This window comes from Camponotus vicinus, unplaced genomic scaffold, assembly GCF_025532165.1.
Source record: "Camponotus vicinus isolate PSW18456_S1 unplaced genomic scaffold, iyCamVici1.0 SCAF_11, whole genome shotgun sequence".
Taxonomy (NCBI): Eukaryota; Metazoa; Arthropoda; class Insecta; order Hymenoptera; family Formicidae; genus Camponotus; species Camponotus vicinus.
Window position 1 is genome coordinate 12,645,571 of NW_028141947.1, and position 24,091 is coordinate 12,669,661.

The 24,091-nt window shown below is 24.5% G+C and overlaps 2 protein-coding genes across 6 annotated transcripts in view; one reads left to right on the forward strand and one right to left on the reverse strand.

Moving 5' to 3' along the window:
* The window catches only part of LOC145962092 (estradiol 17-beta-dehydrogenase 11), a 43,574-nt gene that overhangs the window by 7,687 nt on the left and 11,796 nt on the right, over positions 1-24,091 (reverse strand). The gene's annotated exons all lie outside the window — the stretch shown is intronic.
* On the forward strand, positions 5,209-23,696 carry LOC145961652 (epidermal retinol dehydrogenase 2). Of its 2 annotated transcripts, none has more exons than XM_083082084.1 (8): positions 5,209-5,394; positions 7,695-8,135; positions 15,762-15,886; positions 17,861-17,971; positions 20,918-21,079; positions 21,251-21,333; positions 22,138-22,254; positions 22,315-23,696. In XM_083082084.1, exons 2-8 carry the CDS (start codon positions 7,907-7,909, stop codon positions 22,517-22,519), a joined length of 1,032 nt encoding a protein of 343 aa, XP_082938210.1. In that variant the 5' UTR covers positions 5,209-5,394; positions 7,695-7,906; the 3' UTR covers positions 22,520-23,696. The 2 variants fall into 2 exon arrangements, with proteins under 2 accessions (XP_082938210.1, XP_082938211.1); XM_083082085.1 differs by having other exon boundaries at positions 5,218-5,304.

Here is a 24,091-nt window from a genome sequence, read left to right on the forward strand (position 1 = left end):
CATCAGCTATGTTAAAACAGAATATTACAGCAAGAAATATTACAAGAGATATTTTAATGATCATATATAATAACATATTTTACTTATATAAACTTTATATTTTCTCCAATTATACCTTCATGGCCAGGGTCAACAAGATATATTATGTTACCAATTTCTTATACTATTCCTAAGGATCATTAGTTTTAAGAATTATTAGAGAAAGAGAGAGAGAGAGAGAGAGAGAGAGAGAGATTTACTTCTTATTTAATGTCATACACACACATACACAGTTAAGTTTTTCTTTCTATTTAAAATATAAAGACATATGTGTATTATTATATATAGTTTTATTTCAAATACAGATAGTGTAAGAAAATGCGGTTAAAACAAGTAAAGTGAAACTCTGTTCCGGTATATGACCTGTGATTACATTGCACGCAATAACGGCAATATATATACGTTATAAACTTTCTTCCACGACAAATCTTTTAAACTGCATTTTCTTGAAAGAATGGACGTTTTAAAAATTATTGCTCAACGTTTGCGTTCATTTTCTTGATTTAATAAATTAAACGCTTTTTATTTCAAATTTACTATAGGTAGATTTTAGATTGAATATTAAAAAAAAAGTATATAAATTATTAAAATATATTACATTATATATTTATAATGTAATACATAGTAAAATTTTATTATTGAGTTACACATCATTATATTAAATCCGATTAAGAGTGAACGTTAAACCTAGTCACTGCTTCCGTTAAAATCGTGTTGAAATTTTTGCATAAATGCCGCAGGAAATTATCTCTAAAGTGATAAAAGCTATTAATTTTTTTGGTAAGCTGTTAATTGTTTTGTACATAAGTTCCGACTATTTTTAAATACCTTATACACACACACAAACACACGCATACACTTTTCGACACGTGCGCTTTCACAAAAGAAAATATGTATAAAACTAAAATATATGTATTTGTATAAGTAGCAAGTCTTATAATTCAAGAAAAAAATCTAATTAAAAACGAAAGAAATAGATAGCTTTTCTATCATTAGAAGTATGTCTAATTGAAATAACAGCCTAATAAATTTATGTAAAATTCGAATAAAATTTGAATCTTTTTATCATTTCTTATCGGTTTTTTTAAGCAGAAATATTAATAAAATTTATTCAACTTTATGTATTTTTTTTTAAATAATTCTGCAATCTTAATAATTTTTTCTTTGCTCCCATTAGTTAGTGTTATTTATTTAACTAAAGTTTTTATTTTTATTACATTAGTTAAAAATAGTGTGTTAAGAATGCTTTAAACTTTAAACAATCTATAATTCACGACTAAATTCAAGACAAAATTCTATACATCTTCTTTTAATACATATGTATATGTCAGATGTATATATATTTTGATCTATGTGCATTTTATATATTTAATATTTTTTTGTAATGTATATATTCTTGTTATGTATATATTCTAAATCGTTTATATAAAAAGGCTTTTATAACAGTACATTACACACATATAACAAAAAGATAAAATATATTTTCGAAAAACATTGCACAAGTTTTTATCGGCTAAATTTTTTGTTATACTAATTTTTGTCATTATTTTTGGTCATTTGATATTACTCTAAGCGCTGTAAATTGGTGAATATTGAGTGTATGGTTAATAATCTCTTCCCTAGAAAACTACTAGTCTTCTAATTAAATACGAAAAATGTATATTAACCATTTTCTCCACAAATTATGATAGACTAAATTGTATTTCATATATTTTTATGTTTGAACATACATATGTATATTAAATTTGCTGAAAGGAATATTATCTATGAGATTTTTTGAAAAATATTTTTTTTAAGATAGATCGAAGAATTATCGAAATTAATTTTAATATGTAACATTTTATGATTTCATCTTAAATATACGAAAAAGTATACGTAAATTGAAAATATAAATATTTCTTTGCCTGAAATTGGTGAAAGGATTGCCAAACTAAGTTACTAACAATTGATTCAAGAAGAGAAGACAAAGGTATAAGAATAATGTTATATTAATGTGAAAATATATGCAATATTATGTTGTTATATGCAATGAACTTAAAGGATATGAAATAAAGAAAAAAAGAAGGAAACCTTCATTTATACGATAAATTTTTGTCACGTAGTCGTTACTTATTTCAAAACATTATAATGAGCAAGCATGCCAACGAATACATATGAAAATTATGCAGAACGATACGAAGAATGTCAGTATCTTTATTGCGTGTTAAAAAAAAATTTATGATGGATGATTATATTTACTATATTATACTTACTATATTATACTATACACGCTTATTCGACATCTATTTTTAAGAAATATCGAGCCAATCAAAAGGTTAAAAACTATAATTCTTATGTATTAAATTTTAATATAAGTTACGTGATGAGAATAATAATATCCTATCCTTAGGAATATGACAATATTGGATGTTACATTTACATACATATGCTTTTTTATACATGCTGAGAAAAACATTGCTATATTATTTTATATAAATATTCGTTTAATAAATAATTTCAGCAAAACTATCAGTAAAATAACAAAACTCACTAAGATTTATAATTATAACAATTTACTTACTTTATAATTCATATATACATTATAACGTTCTTTATAATTACATATAAAGCAAATAAATTAAATAAAATATTATACATATATATGCATGATTTGTATGTGTGTATACAGGAATCAATAAAAAAAAAAAGTAAAAAAATTAAATTAGTATCTTTAATATTTTAGAAACTATAAGAATTAAAGAAAAATTTCTTGAAAAGTTGCATAATAGAAAATATTGTATTCTATATAATATAATAATAACTTTTCCATAGACGCATTAAAGTAAAAAAAATTAAGATCTCACTACGATCCTGAATTTGACAAAAATTGAGGATAGCTTCGTTATAATATGTCAGACCCCTGCAGTGTGCTATTTCAAGGTTTCACTACATGACTTGAATAATTCAATTATTTAATTCATAAAACAAAATTAATCTACTAAACATTTTTATTTGGCATCACAAAGTTTACTTATAAAGAAATAAAAAATTTATTTATTAATTTTTTCTTTGAAACAATAGTTTTTGAGTTATAAAGGTTTAAAGCCAATTATAAACTATATTTAGACGATAATTTGTTCATGAGTCGCGTGTATGTTGATAATGATGCACGTACGAAAGCACAAACAAGAAATTGTATGTATTCTACACGGTAAAAAACATTTTGTATTTCTGTTAAAATTTTCTCGTGTAAAAATTTTTGTGTTAAATTTTTAACATACTCTTATGTTAATGTAACATATTGTCGTTGTTTCACATATTACTTGTGTTATTTATTTACATACTTGCCTTCTGTTAAATTAACATTAAAATTAGAGTGGATAAATTGGGACATGTGAAATATGTTAAATTTAACACAAAATTTTTTACTGTGTATGATTAATTAGTTTTAAATTTTTATATCTCAAGTACAACTACTTGGAATAAAATATCTCTTGGAAATAACTCTTTTATTTAATTTTCGAGGACTTTGCTATAATATCTTTAGTTGCGAATTTTAGGACACTCTATATATGTACGTATACATGGTGTCTCATTTTAATGAAAACGGTTATATCTTTTAAACTTGATCGTACAAAAATATTTAAGACAAAATTTAATTAAGATTTTGAGAGGAAAAAAGTTATGAGCTCGAATTTTAACTAAAGTCATTTTCAAGATCAACCTAATTTTTTTATATATTAACCTTAACTTTGTCATATACTATAAATAAATTTCTTGCAATATTCAACGCAAAAAGTTATAAAGATATGATGATCAAAAATTATATTTTATCAGATATTTTATATATGTATCTACTTTAATTTTACATATATATATTTACTTTAATTTTACATATATGTATATACTTTAATTTTACATAATTTTACATAACCATATTTTGTAAAATTATTTATTTTCGATAATTTTACTTCAATGCGCAAAATAAAGAGAAGAATCAATTGGTGTAAAAAAATACATATTTGGTTTAAAAAAAAATGTGTAGTTTTTGCAACTACATAAAAATACACAAAAATATAAAATTTAAGACTGTAAAGTTAGTCAATTATAAATTATTTTAGATAATCGTTTATTCACGTCGCATGTATGCTAGAATAATAACGCACATACATCCTTGCATGCATGTATGAATGTATATACAGGGTGTCCCTAAGCATGAGCTCACGCACTTGTGAGGAGGTAGAGCGCAGTAAATTAAATAAAGAAATCCTATTCCATGTAACGATTTTTGTAATAATAATAGAAATATTAATTATTGAAAGTTCATCACAATTACTTTCAAGGTCAATTTTAAGATTGACAGAGGCACTTTCAGAAGAAACGTTTGACACAAAAGTTTCTTATTTTTTCACGTACAATTCGAATCTGTAATAAAAAGTACCATGTTCCCCTAAAAAAATTCAACTTCTGATCCGGATGGTGTATTTCCGGTCGGAATCAAAAGTTGAAAATATCACCATTTGATAGAGCGTACCTGATTTACTTAAAAATTGCGCGATTTTTGACAAAAGCCATTTATTTTCATTTTAAAAGGAGTGTACGGGTGGTCTGAGACACCCTGTATATCTTATAATATATTTTATATCGAAACACAAAAATATAAAATATTTTATATTTATTTCGTTTGATTATCTTATTTTAACATTTTAATATACAGGATAACTTGAGACAACAATATAAAAATTTATATGACTATATTATATAAAAATTTATATATGACTATATTACATAGTTCTCTAATAGTTCTCATAGGCATCTAATATCTTTTATTTTAAAACTACGAATAATTTCGCGACATTAATTCTCTTTTCTTATTATAACTCAAGAGTATAACTCACTTTATTATATCTCAAGGTTGTATATATTGTGCTGTTATTTATTTTTATGTAACATTTATTTTTATTCTTTTAATACTAATAAAATTTTTATTGATATTAAAATCGATACAAACATACAAAAAGACTACTTTTTTGTGCGTTTTATTTTATGCATTAGTTATTGTGTAACAATATAATAATCATGCACACGTATACTAGCTATCACTAGGGTATCTGGAGGTACGCATAATACACATACACATACATGCACACGATTTGTAATGAAATACGTTCTCGTTGGCTCGGCGATCAGTCCAAAGTGAAGGCGCAACCGAAGCAACACGTTCCATTTAGTATACCAACGACCGTAGTACCGGGAGGACTCGCTATCTTTTACGTCTTATATCGTGTAAATATGTTCATATACACGCGTGCAAATTAACATTCTTTTCATGGTTCTATTTTAATGTGATTTTGCATATGTGGTTATTATCAATAGGTGAGAATATGTGCCATTAGAATTATTAATTTGAATTAAATCATTACATTTTTTACGTAATCTTATTTTTTACATTTAATTCTTGTAATCATTATTGTAATTCTTACTTTCAATATGAAGCAGATAATAATTTCTTTTATCCGGACAAAGTTAGTTATAATTTAAAATTATATATGTAATATATACATATTAAATATAATATATAGATGAATCTCGTTATATATATATATAATTATGCGATACACAATCATTGCACATTTATTACTTTAGATTGCAACTCCTTTTATCTATTTTTACAATATGATTATAGATATAATTATAGAAATTAATGTTATAAGCAAAATTAGTTTGTAAATCTCACTTGATCATGAATCTATAACTAAGAAAACATAATGCAGAAAATATTGTAGTATCGAAAATAAGGAATTTATATAATGAAAGTCAATCAAGTTTGTATAATAAGACTTAAACGATTATCATTTGATATTTCAATAAGTAAAATAATTTACTTATTTACTATTCACAGCAGATGTAGAATGTAAATATGTTCTGCATACGTGATTCAAAATATTTAATTTATATCAAATCAATTTGCTCTAATCTTTTCTACATTTATAATTTGCAAAAGAAAAATTCTTAATAGTTTTGATTTATTGTGCATTTTGCGCAATATTATGAAAAATATTACATATTTTTTTTAGTTAACTTTTTTTAATAATAATTACTGCTTAAAAAATGTGTTATATTTAATGATTAATGATATATTAATTAATTATATATTAATTATATAATGGTTAATTAAACTTTGAAGATCTAAGCCTATTTGAAGAAACTAATTTTAAGTTAATCAAAAAATTTTATATAAAAAAGATATGATTCTAAATGCTATCTATATAATAATGATCAATAAAAAAAAAATATGCAACGAAAGACAAATAAAAACGTGTCACGACACAAATAAGGAAAAATAATAAAAATAGCAAAATTGCTGTAGGTGATGCAATAATTTTTATACATACACATACATATTTATATCCTTATCGTTATTATTTATCAATAATTATTTTTTTTATCATATTCAATATCAATGATGTAAATGATAAATATGTTATATATGTTGATGTAAATGATAAATATGATATATATGTTAATTAGAATGTTTTGAGTTGTTTTGTATGTCACATAATCTGAAATTTTTTTTCGAGTACCTATCCAATGTATTGCTTGATATCACATTAAGCATTAATATATTATTAATTTGCATTTGCAATTATTATCCTTAATTTGCACTTGCATATGTAAAAATTAAAAAATTAAATACAATTAAAATAAGAAATAATTTTTTTAAATTTGCATTTTTTGTAGAAGAAACATACTGCCTATTTCTAGTCAGTTTTTGTGATATTTAAAATTATTTGATATTTTCAAATTCTGTGTGTACCATTTTAAAAAGATTTTTTAGTGAATAGAGAAAATATTCTTTTATCAATAAAAACATATATTTTTAATATGCATAGCGAGAAATGTTTTTTCTCTGGAAAATGAATTATATTAAATTGTGTATCTTAAAAAGATGTGATTATGATACGTATATTTTATATAACTATAAAATAATATGTATATATATTATACATTGTAGATAAAAAAATTAATTTTGTTTTACAATGTTAATCAATATTAATAATTAAATTCTTTTAATAGTTTAATATGTTACATTATTTTCATACTCTTCTTGATTTATTAGCAAAACGCTCATCATAATTAGTTTAGTAATTTATTTTTTTAGACTATATAATGCTGGATTTATATATATGAAATAGATGAAAGGATTAAACTGTTCATAACATAACTGTTTGATTAGTTCAATGTCGAGAAAGTTATATAAAGTGTTCAAAATTATTACTATTAATGGTATGAGTGTGTGTATTTTAAAATTTAAATAAAATATTACATATATTAATTTTTCCTAAATTAATATATGTATTGAAAAATATTTTTTTTGCTATATACAATATAAAATATAATTATAAAATATAAAATATAAAAAATATAAAAGCTATTTTAGGATAATTAATAATCTGTTAGATATCATTAATCATCCGAAATAGCATAACAATGTCGAATCTTAATTGTTTAATGTTTTAATGTAACAAAATGTCTTTAGATGTCATTTTACTATCTGAGATTATTCAAGTATCATATTGAGTATCATATTGAATATAAATTATGATTTAATTTAGTTTTTTGTTGTAATTATCTTAAAGAATTTATCATAAAAATTTTATGTTTTTATGTTTCAGATATGTGCTTCTCAGTTAATTAAATCAGCATGACTATCGGTTATTGCATAAACTCTAAATCGACCTCTATATAAAAATATCAGTTCGAGAAATGTGTGCTGAGTGATCAGTCGTTCACAGAAAAGCTGCGTCAAAAATTCGATAAGTTCGCTATCAAGTCGGATTTACAGGACTCTATACACGCGCATAGGATACACGTATACAGCATCATTATGACGTATTTACGTTCAATCGGGGAAGTGATTGTTTTCTTAGTATTGTCTGGTATTGCAATATTGGAGGGTATTATTAGGTCATTTATACCCAAAAGATACAAGATGAAAAGCATAGATGGCGAAATCGCTCTTGTGACAGGGGGTGGTGGTGGATTGGGCAGGCTTCTCTCTCTCAGGCTGGCCAACCTTGGTGCCATTGTCATCGTTTGGGATATAAATAAAAGCGGTGAGATTAAGAAACAAATTAGTAAATCGAAAAAAATTCTAAAATTTTAAATATTTAATTTATAGAACGTGAGAATTCTATATATTTCAAATTCTATATATTTGATTCGAGATTCTTGAAAAGTTCAATGAAATACATATTTAATTAATATTTATGTGCACGCCTCATTATAAATAATATTTAAGCCAATGAAATTTTAGTCTTTTAATTATATAAAATTAAAATATATTTCTTATTTAATAATAATTATACACATATGCGTATGCATGCGTGTGCGTGTATGTGTGTGTTCCTTAAAAAATTTGATAGAATAAGATAAAAATCTATCTGTATAATTTATTAATTATGAGATATATGATCGAGTGTATTGAGAAAATTTACACGCAATTTTAATAATTCCACAAAGAGAATATATTTGAACTGAATGATATAGTATGTGATGTGAATACAGATATACAACGAATAATAAGAATGTTGCTTCTATTATAACAAAAAGTTAAGCAAAATTAGTAATACAACACGTAAACACTTTTTTACTTTAATATTATGTAAAAAATTTAATCAATATATATATCAATAATTTTTTTTTTATTTTAATGAATAATTTATATACAGGGTGAGCCATTTTAATTAACGCACGCAATTATTTCGGAAACAAAGCATTTTAGAGAAAAATGTTTCAGACAAAAGTTTTATGGTTTCGAGGGGGCCATAAGATGGTATCATTGGTTTGACACTGAAGAGTCATTTGAAGGTCACGTGAAGGTCACTTCAATTTTTTTAAATGGAACACCCTATATATTTTTGCACACTCTTGTAGCTTATCTCGAGAGCTTTCCAAAACACTATAATTAAGTACCTTTTCGTTAAGTACTTTTTGAGTTATGAGGCTTGAAATAATTTCTTAATTTTACATAAACCGTAAAATATCTTGTAAAATATTCATTTTTCGATTATCTTACCTTAATACTTTTACGTACAAAATAATGAGAGGAATCAATTGGTCTAAAGAAAACACATAGTTGTTTTGAAGAAAAAATATGTAATTTGCAATTAACAATTCCATATTTTTTCTTAAAAACAACTATGTGTTTTCTTTACACCAATTGATTCCTCTCATTATTTTGTACGTAAAAGTATTAAGGTAAGATAATCAAAAAATGAATATTTTACAAGATATTTTACGGTTTATGTAAAATTAAGAAATTATTTCAAGCCTCATAACTCAAAAAGTACTTAACGAAAAGGTACTTAATTATAGTGTTTTGGAAAGCTCTCGAGATAAGCTACAAGAGTGTGCAAAAATATATAGGGTGTTCCATTTAAAAAAATTGAAGTGACCTTCACGTGACCTTCAAATGACTCTTCAGTGTCAAACCAATGATACCATCTTATGGCCCCCTCGAAACCATAAAACTTTTGTCTGAAACATTTTTCTCTAAAATGCTTTGTTTCCGAAATAATTGCGTGCGTTAATTAAAATGGCTCACCCTATATACATTAAAATAAAAAAACCAGTTAATAGAACGAAAACAGTTTAATTATTAAATTTACATAATAATTATTGACGCTAGAAATCATTTACATATTACATATATACACACAAATACACACAACATGTGCACACACATTTATTACATTAACTACATTGTATTTTATAATATATATTTATAATCGAGAAGTTTATAGACTGACGCTGCATAATTTAAATTGATATTTGCTTTAGAAAATGTATATATTTATGATATTTTATAATATATATTTATAAATTAATATGCAAATAAATATATTTATAAATATATTTATAAATTAATATGCAAAATAGTATAATCACAAGTTTTTTGTTATGTGTTTTTAATAGTACAATCACAGGTTTTATATTTTTTTTCAAGTTATCATACACGTATCGTTTTTTATTTTAAAATTATTTTAAAATGGCAAATTTTTTCGTGAACAAAAATGTGCATCAAATTTTGCTTTAAAATAATAGAACTGGAGAAATATTTTAAACAAGCACTTAGGAAAAACTTTATGCATATTATTTATTCGTGAAAATCTGAAAATTTCAAAGTCATTTCAAAATCACAAATGGCATATGTGTACTTATTAAAATGCATACATAACAAAAAAATCTGTACTCACATTATCTTGTGTCAGGTAACATATTATAAATGTAAGATTCCTAACAACAAATACACAAACCGTGTAATTATGTCTTTTAGATTATCCCTCGTAATGTTGTCCTCGTATTTCGTAGTGCTATAAATTGTATTATATTAAATTTATTATACTCACATTATTGTAAAAGAATTATGTTATTTTTAATTCTCTGACGTAAATACTTATTTTAAGAAATTATCCTTACATAATAGAGTTCAGTTTGAATTAATTTGATATTATTACGATTTGTCTTTGTTTGATAAATATAGTCATATGCGATTTGGCATTATTTATTTATATATATTGAGTGAAAAATTAACAATAATATTAATAAATAATAAAAAAATTAACAATAATTTTTAATAATAATTGTATTTCTTTTTTGTTTTGAGATAGTATTATCATACAACTAACAGTTATAATGCACAAATATTTAAAGACGAGGCACGCATGCTGAATGTATTTCAATGTGCATGTAAATTCATGTGTTAAGATATTATTGACTTCATGTATATATAAGGGAGATTTGCCAGAATCGCATTATTTAAGAAGATATTTTATGTTACATTTCCTGTTTGGTATATAAGGTACTAAATTGTACACAACAATGAGAAAAATGCTGAAAATTATGAGTATTTAATATATCTATTTTTAATTTTTTGTAAAGAACAAATTCTTTTGTTACAAGCTTTTTTATGACATATTATAAAAAATATGATTTAGTAATATAAGTAATCGATGTTCTAAATCGAACTTACCGGTTTCTAAAGTCTCGTATCTTTTTTAAAAATAATACTTTTGAGAATATAAAAATGAAAAAATATAAAAATATTAATATATATATTTTCTTTTTTAGTATGTAAAAATATTAAAAAAGAAATTATTTATTAATATATATATATATATATATATATATATATATATTAATAAAGAAATATTAATAAAAAAATTATTTATTAAAAAAAATATAAATATATACATATATATATTTAATAATATTAATAATCAAATTACGTATTGATAAATCCAAAAATAGTAAATAACATATTTATATTAATATACTAATATACTCTTTATCAATAATAAATATAGGAATAATTTACATGTGATAAGCTAAATGCTAATAGAGAACATATTAAGCATGAATTCTTGAATCGTATCGATATGATTTAAGAAATCTTTTGGTGATATAACAAATATCACCAAAAGATAAATTTTAATATTGATAGAAAAAATAAACATATCGATTTAAATTTTATAATAATTGTAATATATATAATATATACATAAAATGTATATATGAAATGAGTAATATATACATATAATGCGTAAAATATAAAGTATCCTGCAATAAATCGACTTTTTTGAAAAACAAAAATACAGAATACAATTGTTAGATTAATATCAGTTATATAAATTGATTTTTATCAATTGTATCAATGTTTTCAAATGTTTGTACGCACTGAACAAGATAAATGAATTTGATAATATTTGATCTATATTTCTTTGTTGCTTATCTCTTTCATATTTTTAGTTTGTTTCACATTTTTAATTAGATTTTTAATTTATTTGTATTCAAGAATAAGCAAGGATATATGATTTAAAAGAACATTCTTCTGTACATACATACGCACAATAGAAATAAACACTTAAGAAAATTACTGTATGGACAGATTAAAAATGTATATTTAATAGAATTGAAACTATATAATCTTAGGAAAAGAAAAAAATATAGTGCACATACATACACACACACTTGTAATAATTATCATAAAACATTACAAGAGTCTTTTCTTGTCACAATAATTTTGCGATTACTCAGATCAAATCATTACAACACGTTTTTCAAAATGTTCAATAAAATCAACATTTAAAATATTAAAAGCTGTAGAAATATTACTGAGCAATACATTTCAAATAATGTTGTAATAAGTCAAATATGTATTTAGTAAAAGTTATTGTTAATTCGAAATTTATAAGTTATTATTGATAATATTGCTTGATATAAAAAATCATTTCACGTATACGTACGCATAATGACGAAATCATAATGAAGGCCACGAAATTGAAAGTATTCAGGAAGTATTGATGATCAATAAAAACTGAACAGTGAAGATGTGACCGAAGGCCTCACTATAAATGCAAGACCAATTGAGCTTCCAAATTTGAAGGTCACTGTGAAACGCGAGCAGACTATTAATATCACTTACATGTTTCTCAGATTATAATTTGTAAAATTATTATTTTCGAGGCATATGATTTGTAAAATATATACAGGAAAGGAATATAAAAAGTAGCAGAGTAGTAGAGTAAATGTGCATATAGAATAATCCCTAGTAAGCCCTAATATTGATTTTAACATATACTGTCAAAATCATTATTCTGAGTAATCTCCAAATCAATAGAAATGCGTATGTGCATGCTTGTATACGTATGCATGTAAATTGTCATGTGATTAATTGCCGAGTTTTTATATTTTTATCACATTAATTATAAATATTACATTATTTATCATAATATTAATAAAAATTAATAATTATTTATAATATTAATGACACGAGTACACTCATAAATGTGTTCGTGTTGTTATGTAAAAAAATATTTTTAATATTTTTATATTTATTAATAAAGTTTGGAGGATAGTGATACAATCGAAAATTTCAATACGAAAATATTAAAATTATAAAAGCTTTATAATTTTAAAAATAATTAATCGTTATTAAAATTAATCGTTATTATATGAGAAAGAAGATAACCTGTTGTTAATGTTCACAATTTGCGTTTTATAATTTCATCATGCGTACCGATCAATTTGCCTTTTTATGATTTCATTATGCATACTGATCAATCATACATTATTAATTTCTATCGATCTTTATCGATCTCACCTTTTAATCATAGTATAGCATCATTAATTATATTTTTTGTTTACATGACTAACGCGCGTAAAGAAGTGAGAAGTTATAATTTTGTGTATATATTTTGTATGATTACATGTTGTATGATTACATACATATCATTGCTATTACATTATAAAAAGTTTAAAACATGAACATTTCACGATGCATCAAACAATCAAGCAAAAAATTTATGTGGCTTAAATCCAAAAGCCAATCCTAATAATTTGATACATATTATTATATAATATGTGTCATCAAAAAAATTAATGTAATTCGTCTATAACTAGTAGAAACATTCACATAGTTAAGTAAAATTAAAAAACATGACATTTCATTTAGTCTACGGAATTACAAAATTAAGTTTAAGGCAATCATTAAAAATAAGCGTGTTATGATGTTTTTCATCCCTCAAAATTTGATATAAAAATTTATAGCTAAGGAACACAAAATTTGGAATTATTTACTTAGAATTATTTATACTAAGACCCTGAATATTTGAGCAGTCAATAATAACAGCCATTGTTATTGTTAGTGCTGAAATATGTTGATGTAAACATGATAAAAATATATTAAAAGCATACAATTTTCTTTGTTTGTTAAAATTAAATTAAGAGGTTTACTAAACTCACGTTAAATGAATAAAATATATTCACTCTTTTAACTATCTTTAAATTGTTAAATATATACTGCTTTGACAGAGAGTTATTCATGAATAAATATAATAAAATAACCAGTTACTAGCGAAAGTGACAGAAACTTTGATACTTTCAAATAATTGATTTTACATGCCATTTTTAAAAGTGAGTGCTTTGAAATTGCATAGGAATAACATTTTTGTGTAATTAATTAAATGCGCAATATATTAAGAGAATTTTTAAAGTAGGAAAATTATGTGTGTATATTACATTTTTGATATTAATATTCATGGAGTTTTTTATTTAGAAACAATTAGTATACACACACACACACACACACACACACACACACACACACACACACACACACACACACACACACACATATATATATATATATATATTACATAATTACTAATTATGTTGACTAATTATTTACTATTAGGTATATTTACTATTAGGTATATCAAATATATACGTGAATCTGTACTAATTATAAATAACCGTGTTTTAATATAATAATTATAGTTATATTGTACTTGAAATATGTATTTGCTTTATTATAATAAGATGCAATTGCGTATTTGATACTATTATATTTAACTTCCATATTTAATTTTAAGAGTTCCTATTTATCAATTAAGTTGCCTTAAACAAAATTAAATTTTCACTTCTTAACATCTGTTTTAATGAAAAACGATGTGAAGGATAGTACAATTCTGTTTTCTGTCTCGATAACAAAAGTGGCACAATATTCAAGGTCTACAGGCATACTTGATCTGCTGAATCAAGTTTGCAAACTGGTTAACCGTCACAAACATCAAATAATAAACGAGTATGCCCTATGTAACACAATATTATTTCAGATTTATCACGAATTTTGGATATATTTATATACACAGCATATGCAAATTTAACTTTCTCTTCACTTATCTTCGTTATTTTCAAAACAGATATATTGCAAATTTATTTATTAACGCAGATAATCATTTTTTATCCTTTTTTATCTTTGTATTTTAGATATAAACAAAATGTCTCTTAGTGTAAATGCTCATATATTTTAAATATTATTAAGAGAAATCGATTGTATAGGAGTGAAAGTATCAGTGGCAAATGATTGCATTAGCATTTTTTATCTAACAGATGTGTGTGAAGAGAGCAGTTGCTATTTAGGCGAGCAATCAGACAACGAAAAAGAAGCTGTAAGGACAGTACTTTCTATCTAGAAATTTTTGCATATATATATATATATATATATATATATATATTTAAAAAAAAATCATATTATATTCAAATTTTATATATACTATATTTTAAAAAGAATATTGATATGCTCTTTGGTGAGTTTTTACTGTAATAATTATTTAGTTATGAAAAGTATTAATATCAATATATATTATAGTATAAAGAAATGTATTAAATTTTATAATTAAATAATTATTATATTATTTTTTTTAGAACAATTGCAAAAATTATGAATCCTCACAAAATTCCATAAAAAATTATTATTATGAATTTTACAATCTTGTGGATATTTGTAGGATATCATTATTTTTTAATGTAAGAGATATAATTGCATTTATGCAATATATAATTAAAAATGTTTTGAAAAGATCGTAATGAGATGTATTGCTATTTTTTGTAAAATAAGATATTGTTAATAAAGTCACGTTTGTGTATTGTAATAATAGAACACAGATCTAAATTAAGTAAGAAAGTAATGATTTCGCGAGAGATAAAAATGCCTTTCTCTTTTTCTTCTGCATATATAACTTGCAAGTTATGCAGAAGAAAAGTCTTAGTGTTTTATTTATATTTCACAATATAAATTTTTTTCTATAAGCACAATACATACAATGTGTAATCGTTGTTGAAATATATCAAACAAAAAGCGTAAGATTGCAGTATTAAAAATTTATATTTTGTTACAGGCATCGAGGAAACTATTAAACTCGTGCGGGCGGTCGGAGGTACGTGTTACGGTTATGTCTGCGACTTATGCGATCGAGAGGATGTATATAAAAAAGCCAAAATTATCGAAGAAGAAATTGGCAAGGTAATAACATAATTAGAAAAAAAAAAAAAGAATTTTTCATAATCTTTTTGATGCTGAATAGAAATATAAAGATAGACTCAGTATGCTATGCATTATCTATGTATATACATATGTATGTATGTATAGATGTGTGTATATTATATATATATATATATATATATATATATATATATATATATACAGGGTGTCCGATTCGTGAGGGACCAAACTAAAAGTGATGATAGATTGGATCAAACTAAGAAGAAAAATCCTCTACCATTTTGCAAAATTCGCAATAATTATTAAGTAATAAGCAAAAATGTCACATGAAGGTTTAATTTTTTAAATGGAACCCCCTATTTTTTATTATGTATTCTTATAGCTTATCTCGAGAGCTTTCCAAAACACTATAATAAAGTATTTCTTCATTGAGTACTTTTCGAGTTATGAGGCTTGAAATAATTTCTTAATTTTACATAAACCATAAAATATCTAGTAAAATATTCATTTTTCGATTATCTTACCTTAATACTTTTATATACAAAACAATGAGAGGAATCAATTGGTGTAAAGAAAAAACATAGTTGTTTTAAAAAAAAAATATGTAATTTGCAATTAACAATTACATATTTTTTCTTAAAAACAACTATGTTTTTTTTACACCAATTGATTCCTCTCATTATTTTGCATATAAAAGTATTAAGGTAAGATAATCGAAAAATGAATATTTTACTAGATATTTTATGGTTTATGTAAAATTAAGAAATTATTTCAAGCCTCATAACTCGAAAAGTACTCAATGAAGAAATACTTTATTATAGTGTTTTGGAAAGCTCTCGAGATAAGCTATAAGAATACATAATAAAAAATAGGGGGTTCCATTTAAAAAATTAAACCTTCATGTGACATTTTTGCTTATTACTTAATAATTATTGCGAATTTTCCAAAATGGTAGAGGACTTTTCTTCTTAGTTTGATCCAATCTATCATCACTTTTAGTTTGGTCCCTCACGAATCGGACACTCTGTATATATATATAAAACTTACACTTATCAATCCTTTACTAATGTAACAATAGTTTAATAATTGTTTTGTACATATACATACACATGTGCGCGCACCTCTCTCTCTCTCTCTCTCTCTCTCTCTCTCTCTCTCTCTCTCTCTCTCTCTCTCTCTCTCTCTCTCTCTCTCTCTCTCTCTCTCTCTCTGTGTGTGTGTGTGTGTGTGTGTGTGTAATACATAAGAAATTGAAACTAATATAATTTTGTTGAGTTTAGATGTAAATGTGTGCATCAAAAATATATGAAAATACCTTCATATATATTTACAAATAAATAATAAAAATTGACATTTTTTCATTTATATACAATCTTGACGAAAATAAAATTCACTGAAATTATTATTATTTTAAACTAAGGTAGTAAGAGATATCAATGTGTAAGAATCTAAGATTCCTTTTTTGTCTAAAATTCGCCTATTATTGTAATTTTATATAATTTAGAGAGCATTTTCTTTTCTCTTTCATGTATTTTTTAATTTTTATTTTTTATTCTTCTTGTGAAGTATAGGATTTGTACTTATATATTAACCTTGGCAATCTAGATAGATCGTAAATACTTAATGAAACGCAAAAAAAGATTCTTAAAAGTCAAATAGTGCGTGATTCAACAAAGCACTCACAAGAAGTATTTCTCTGTGGATGATATTATGAAAGTTTATATTACTTCATAACGTTGTGATATGTTAGGCCAATATGTGGGTTTTAAGAATTGCAAGGAAAAAAATTTTTTTTATGATTTTATCCGTTCTCTCTGTTCAATGATAAAATATAATATTATATATATATATATATATATATATATATATATATATATATATATGTATATATGATTCTTTATTTTTCGTTTTTACACTAACTTTTAATGTGAAATGCAAAATGATAATTACTTTGCTTTAGGTAAGAATAAATAATTTTTGTGCTTTTATTTTTAGGTAACGATACTAATTAATAATGCAGGCATTGTTACGGGAATGAAATTTCTGGACACTCCGGACAAACTTATTATTAGAACAATGGATGTTAACATCATGAGCCATTTTTGGGTAAATAAAAATATTAATTTAAAGTTAATCCGTCACTAAAAGTTTAAATAATATATTATATTGTTTATATTTCGAAATATTAAAAATATTACATCGTATTGACGTATATGATTTCATCTTTAGAAACTTTTATACACACAGAAATGCATTAACTGTTTAAAAGATATTGATAATTTGAAAATCTTTTTACGATGAAAAGAGACATATCGAATCGAAATATCGTTCAGAAATGAAATTCGTGAAAAGAAGTCTCGCATGTTCTTAATTCCCTTGTTCATAGATTTTGTAATATGATTTTGCAATTGATTTCGAAATGATGTGACTCAACCGTGATATCATAAGCGATGATGTTTTGAATTATCCAACTTGCTGCAAGTTTGAGATTTTGGTTTAAATTATAGAATCTTGAATAATTCAAAGACAAATTGTTTCATCCACATACATACATAAGCGCACACACACAGAAATATATTTGTACACACAGACACACACATATATATAATATATGTACACATACATACATATATTGAAACATGTGTATGTGTTTCAATGTGTGTGTATATATATTGCGGAGAATTGGCGGTGAGAGGCATTCCATTTCGTCCCTCCTATTTGTTGCTGCTGGTCAGGTGTAAGAACCGGTCAGATAGGTGCAAGCCATGTTGTAGTCTCTGTATGTTATAGTCTCTTGCGATATACACCAGCCAATGATATGCTTGCCAAATGCAAATAATTTAAATTCCTTAATATGCGATACGCTTACAAATTTTTATTTGCTTCGAATTTTTAGCAGAAAGGAATTCTATTGATTTTATTTCTATATATTTTGTTAGAATATCTTATTGTTGCCTATTCGAATTAGTAGAATAAAATAATTTTGTCAAGATAACATATTTCTCTCTCTCTCTATGACACGAGATAATAAATTACTTTGGATAATTAGTTTGTTTTCATAATATTTTGAATGAGAGCTTCATAAATCTGTATAAGAATATAAAAACATAATATTCTATTAAAAAAATTTAAGTGGGAATAATAGCGCTATTACGTTCACAACTTGCGTTATTAAGAGATTTCAATGTTTCAATATATATGTATATATATGTATCCATGTATGTATGTATGTATATATGTATATGTGCATTTGTATATACGTACATACATATATATAGATATCTCTCGGTTTAATATGTAAATTATTTGATAAGGTTAAAAAGAATGTATATCTGTGTTGATAATCTATTCGTAATAATTTTTTTGATATCTTTGTGAGTTATATTCTGAATTATGTTACGTCAATGATGATTAAATATGAGATTTATCTGCAGCGACAAAAACAAAATAGCTTATAATCATGTTGTTGGATGATGTTAAAAAAAATAATTTATATTCATAAAGTTACAATATATAGTTCGGAATAGCATTACACATTAAAAGTTATAATGCTTCTTGTTGTAATTTTTTTATCTATTTAATCTATTTGTAACAAGAGAAAAATAATATGGCCGTGATTTCAAGTATTTTATTTTTCCTAGTTTTTTGTGTAAAAAAATATAAAATGATATAGCATATTGCGTATTATTCCTCATATTATTTTCTGAACTTCATCATTTTACACTTTAATGAATGTAGATGAGAATGCTTGAAGTCCCATTTATGGATTTCAACTTCTAACTTAAATCTCAAATTATGTTGTATAATTTTAGATATTTTTCAACAATTTTAGCAAATAATTAAAGAAAATAATTACACTGTCAAAGAATTTACTAATTAATAGCGATATTATTACTTTTTAAAAATCGCAGTTCTCTTAAGAAATTTCATGATCAACGATAAAATTATATTTTTTTATTTCCATTATTGTAATAGAATATTAATATAAATAGACAATATTCAGAAATTTGATTTTTAATTTCTTTTATGGATTTCTAATCCGGTTTAATTCTCAAGATTGAAAAGAGAAAGAAATTAAAATAAATATTTATATTAAATAAATAAAAAATAAATAAAATTAATAAGATGTGAACAAAAATTAATACTGAATAAAGGCATGACATATTCGGCATAATAAAGCAAACGTAAAAGTGGGTTAACAACATCGTGAAGGAAACTCCGCGCGGCAGTTATAGTAGACTTTTACATCTCGATGTCATGGTCATTTCTGTTGGATCTTGCCATCCACTTTCCAATGCTCTTCCCTACTTCACTGGCGATTCCATTCGCTTGTATGTCATATTATCGTGCAAATTTCAATGAATTCATATATTACTGTTTTTATCTCTTTTTCTCTCACTTAACCGAATAATGAAAAACCATATTAGTGATCTGACAACTCAATTTTTGACTAAAATTTTTTATTTTTTATGAGAATAAATGTTGCAACTTAGAAACACTATTTAGAACACAAAGGAGAAAATTAAACATACTTATATTCCGATATTCCTTTGCAATTTTAAATAGGAAGAAGGCATTTCTGTCTCCATCTGTACATTTCTAATATTAATGTTAGCACTATATCTGTACATTTCTGATATTGGTGTTCTAATATTAATGTTAGCACTATACTTGATGTTATTTCTTTGATTAGAGAATCTGGATAATTTAAAAATACATGTTTTTTATCTTTTATCAGTTTGTCCTTGATCATTTTCATTTGATTTCCACATTGCAATATTTCCACGTATTTGCATTTTGTAATTTAAATTAATAATATAAAACTTTCCCTAATCTTTGAATCACATTTAAAATGTTTACTTAAATAATCGCGACATGTTATTTTTATTTTGCTTTTAAAATCTTAAACTTTAAACTTAAAGAGAATAATTTTTATAAGTTTCAAATTTATATATCAAAAGTCATGGTAAATGTCATATGGACAATAAAGTTAGTAAATGCTGTGAAAATTACTAATTACAATAACAATATTTTTTCATAATGCAATTTTAGACTGTAAAGGCCTTTCTTCCAACAATGTTAGAGAATAATAAAGGGCATATCGTGAGCGTGGCGAGTTTGGCTGGGCAATGTGGAGTTCCTAAATTGGTAGATTATTGTACATCAAAATTTGCGGCTATGGGATTTGACGAGGCTCTTCGAATGGAACTTGAGGTGACTATAATTTGACTATTGATAATGAGTCGAACTCTCAAGCCTATTATGTAACTGTTAACACATGAGTTATTGTAATGCATATGTTAAGACTTTAGCTATGTAATTATGTAAAAAAATACTTTATTTATAATTTTAAATAACTAATCAATTATTTATATTCTCTTTTAGTATGAAGGATACGATATCAATACAACGGTCATTTGTCCTTATTTCATTCGTAGTACCGGTATGTTCGAAGATGTTCAATCAAGGTAAATAATATATTATGATTTTTTATGATTTAATGCAATGGCTCACAAATTAAGTGCTTTGACAATTTCGGAAATTTATTTAAAAATTATATTTTATAAAAATATATTATTTTTTTTACACACACATGTACAGGATATCTCACAATCTCTGTATAACATTTTAACATTATATTCCAAAAGTAAAATAGAATCAAAAATCCTAATACAAAAATTTCAAAGTTGTAATAATTTTTGAATTATCATTGATCAAAGTTTGTCAATGATATCGCGTAGAACTCGTACTCTTGGATCTATAACTACACTTACATGGATATCGTCGATCTCTGATCTAGTATTAATTTTTACAAATCAGATATTGATATTTATTGCAGCTAATTTTATCATTTTTTATCTGTGTTTACTGTATATGGTAGTTAGTTAATATCAACGAGTTATAAATGTTATACGCAAAATATTTAATTCTTCTTTAATAACAATTTAATTAATTGATTAATTATTGTATTTAAATAAAATTATATTTTTACACTCGAGAAAGAAGGTTCATTTTTGCTATGCTGCTAGAAATTAAATTTAATAAAAACGCAGCATATCAGAATCTACAGCAAAGTCATAATTGAATTTGCTAGCATTTTGATATCTATAATATATATACTTTTTCGTTTCTCTTTATATTTAAATATAATACATTATGAAATATTTTATATATTTTTTAATTATTTTTAATCGAATAAATGTGTTTTTCGCGCATAAATATATTTTACGTAATTAGTTTAAAAAGATTGTTATATTTGAAATATAATGTAGATATGTTCCAACTCTGAGTCCAAACGTCGTAGCTGACAAAATTATAACTGCAATGAGATGCAATGAGAAATATGTTATTATTCCAAGCTACTTACAAGTTCTGCTAGCTTTAAAGTGGTAAGTAGTTTATTAAATATTATTGCACATATGGATCAAACTGTATAATTTGAAACACAGGCTATTTCCGTGGTCTTGTACTGCTATGTTGCTTCGTGGATTGGTCAAAGATGCTTCACCGAGCCATGTTGATAGCGAACCATGTGTATCTACAGATACAATTATAACAAAAGAATCGTGTGCTGTTTCATCATCGAAAGATCAAAATGGCAAAACCATCCATCAACAATTAGCCAGACGTATCTCCAGCGAAAGAAAACCTTAAACTTTTTCGGTCTGTTTGATTTTAATATTAGTTTAAAATATTTTTTGTCAAATGCATTTCTGCTTTACGAAGTATTAGTGTATTGGCCTTTAGTTTTATCTTTTCTGATCTTACAAGTTATATTTTAGCAGTCAGAAAATAAATATTGTAAAATCGATTGAATCACATAATGCAAATGTAGAAAGCTTCCATATATATGATGATTTCGTATCGATTATATCGTTAAATTATTTCAAAATCGTGCCGATCCATCTTGGAATGTTTTGTTTAATATTTGCACAAGATTAAAATGGTTATCGTCATTAGACAATTGCGATAGATTCGTTATAATTCTGCTAAAGATTGGGACAATACATAAAGCTATATATTTCCTAGCAATTCTACATCGTATGAAATTTTATAATAATTTCGTATTCTGAATGTGATTTTAGTAAAAAAATCATCGATGACTAAATTTAAAAATATTTGTGGGATTCTTGTCATGCATTGTTATTGTATGACATTTTTTTTTATTTCTATTTGTTCACTGTAAAATATGGTAAGAAAAATAGGTGAATAATATATTGTTAAAAAAATGTGATACTGAATCTAGTAACATCAGTAGTAAATATATAAGAATAATATAGTCGAATGTTCGTTTTCTTAACTCTTAAATACTTTAATATTTTTTTCTGTGGCACTTTGTCACTACTTCACTGGTTATTACATTTGTGATTACGTGACCATGACATCATCAAATAAGTGAGTAAAATTGTTCTTAATTTTACATATGCAATTAATGCATAATACATATTCGTCCTATATATATCATTAAGTCTATTTGTTTTGTTCGCACTCTCTATAATTTTTTGCCACGAAATATATATACATATATATACATATATATACATATATATACATATATATACATATATATACATATATATACAGGGTGACCCATTTTAACTTAGGCAGCCAAATAACTCGAAAAATAAGCAAGATAGAGAAAAATGTTTTAGACAAAAGTTGTATGGTTTCGAGGGGGCCATAAGATGGTATCATTGGTTTGACCTTGAAGAGTCATTTGAAGGTCACGTGAAGGTCACTTCAATTTTTTTAAAATGGAATACCCTATATATTTTTGTACATTCTTGTAGCTTATTTCGAGAGCTTTCCAAAACACTATAATTAAGTACCTTTCCGTTAAGTACTTTTTGAGTTATGATGCTTGAAATAATTTCTTAATTTTACATAAACCGTAAAATATCTTGTAAAATATTCATTTTTCGATTATCTTACCTTAATACTTTTATGTACAAAATAATGAGAGGAATCAATTGGTGTAAAGAAAACACATAGTTGTTTTTAAGAAAAAATATGGAATTGTTAATTGCAAATTACATATTTTTTCTTCGAAACAACTATGTGTTTTCTTTACACCAATTGATTCCTCTCATTATTTTGTACATAAAACTATTAAGGTAAGGTAATCGAAAAATGAATATTTTACAAGATATTTTACGGTTTATGTAAAATTAAGAAATTATTTCAAGCCTCATAACTCAAAAAGTACTTAACGAAAATGTACTTAAT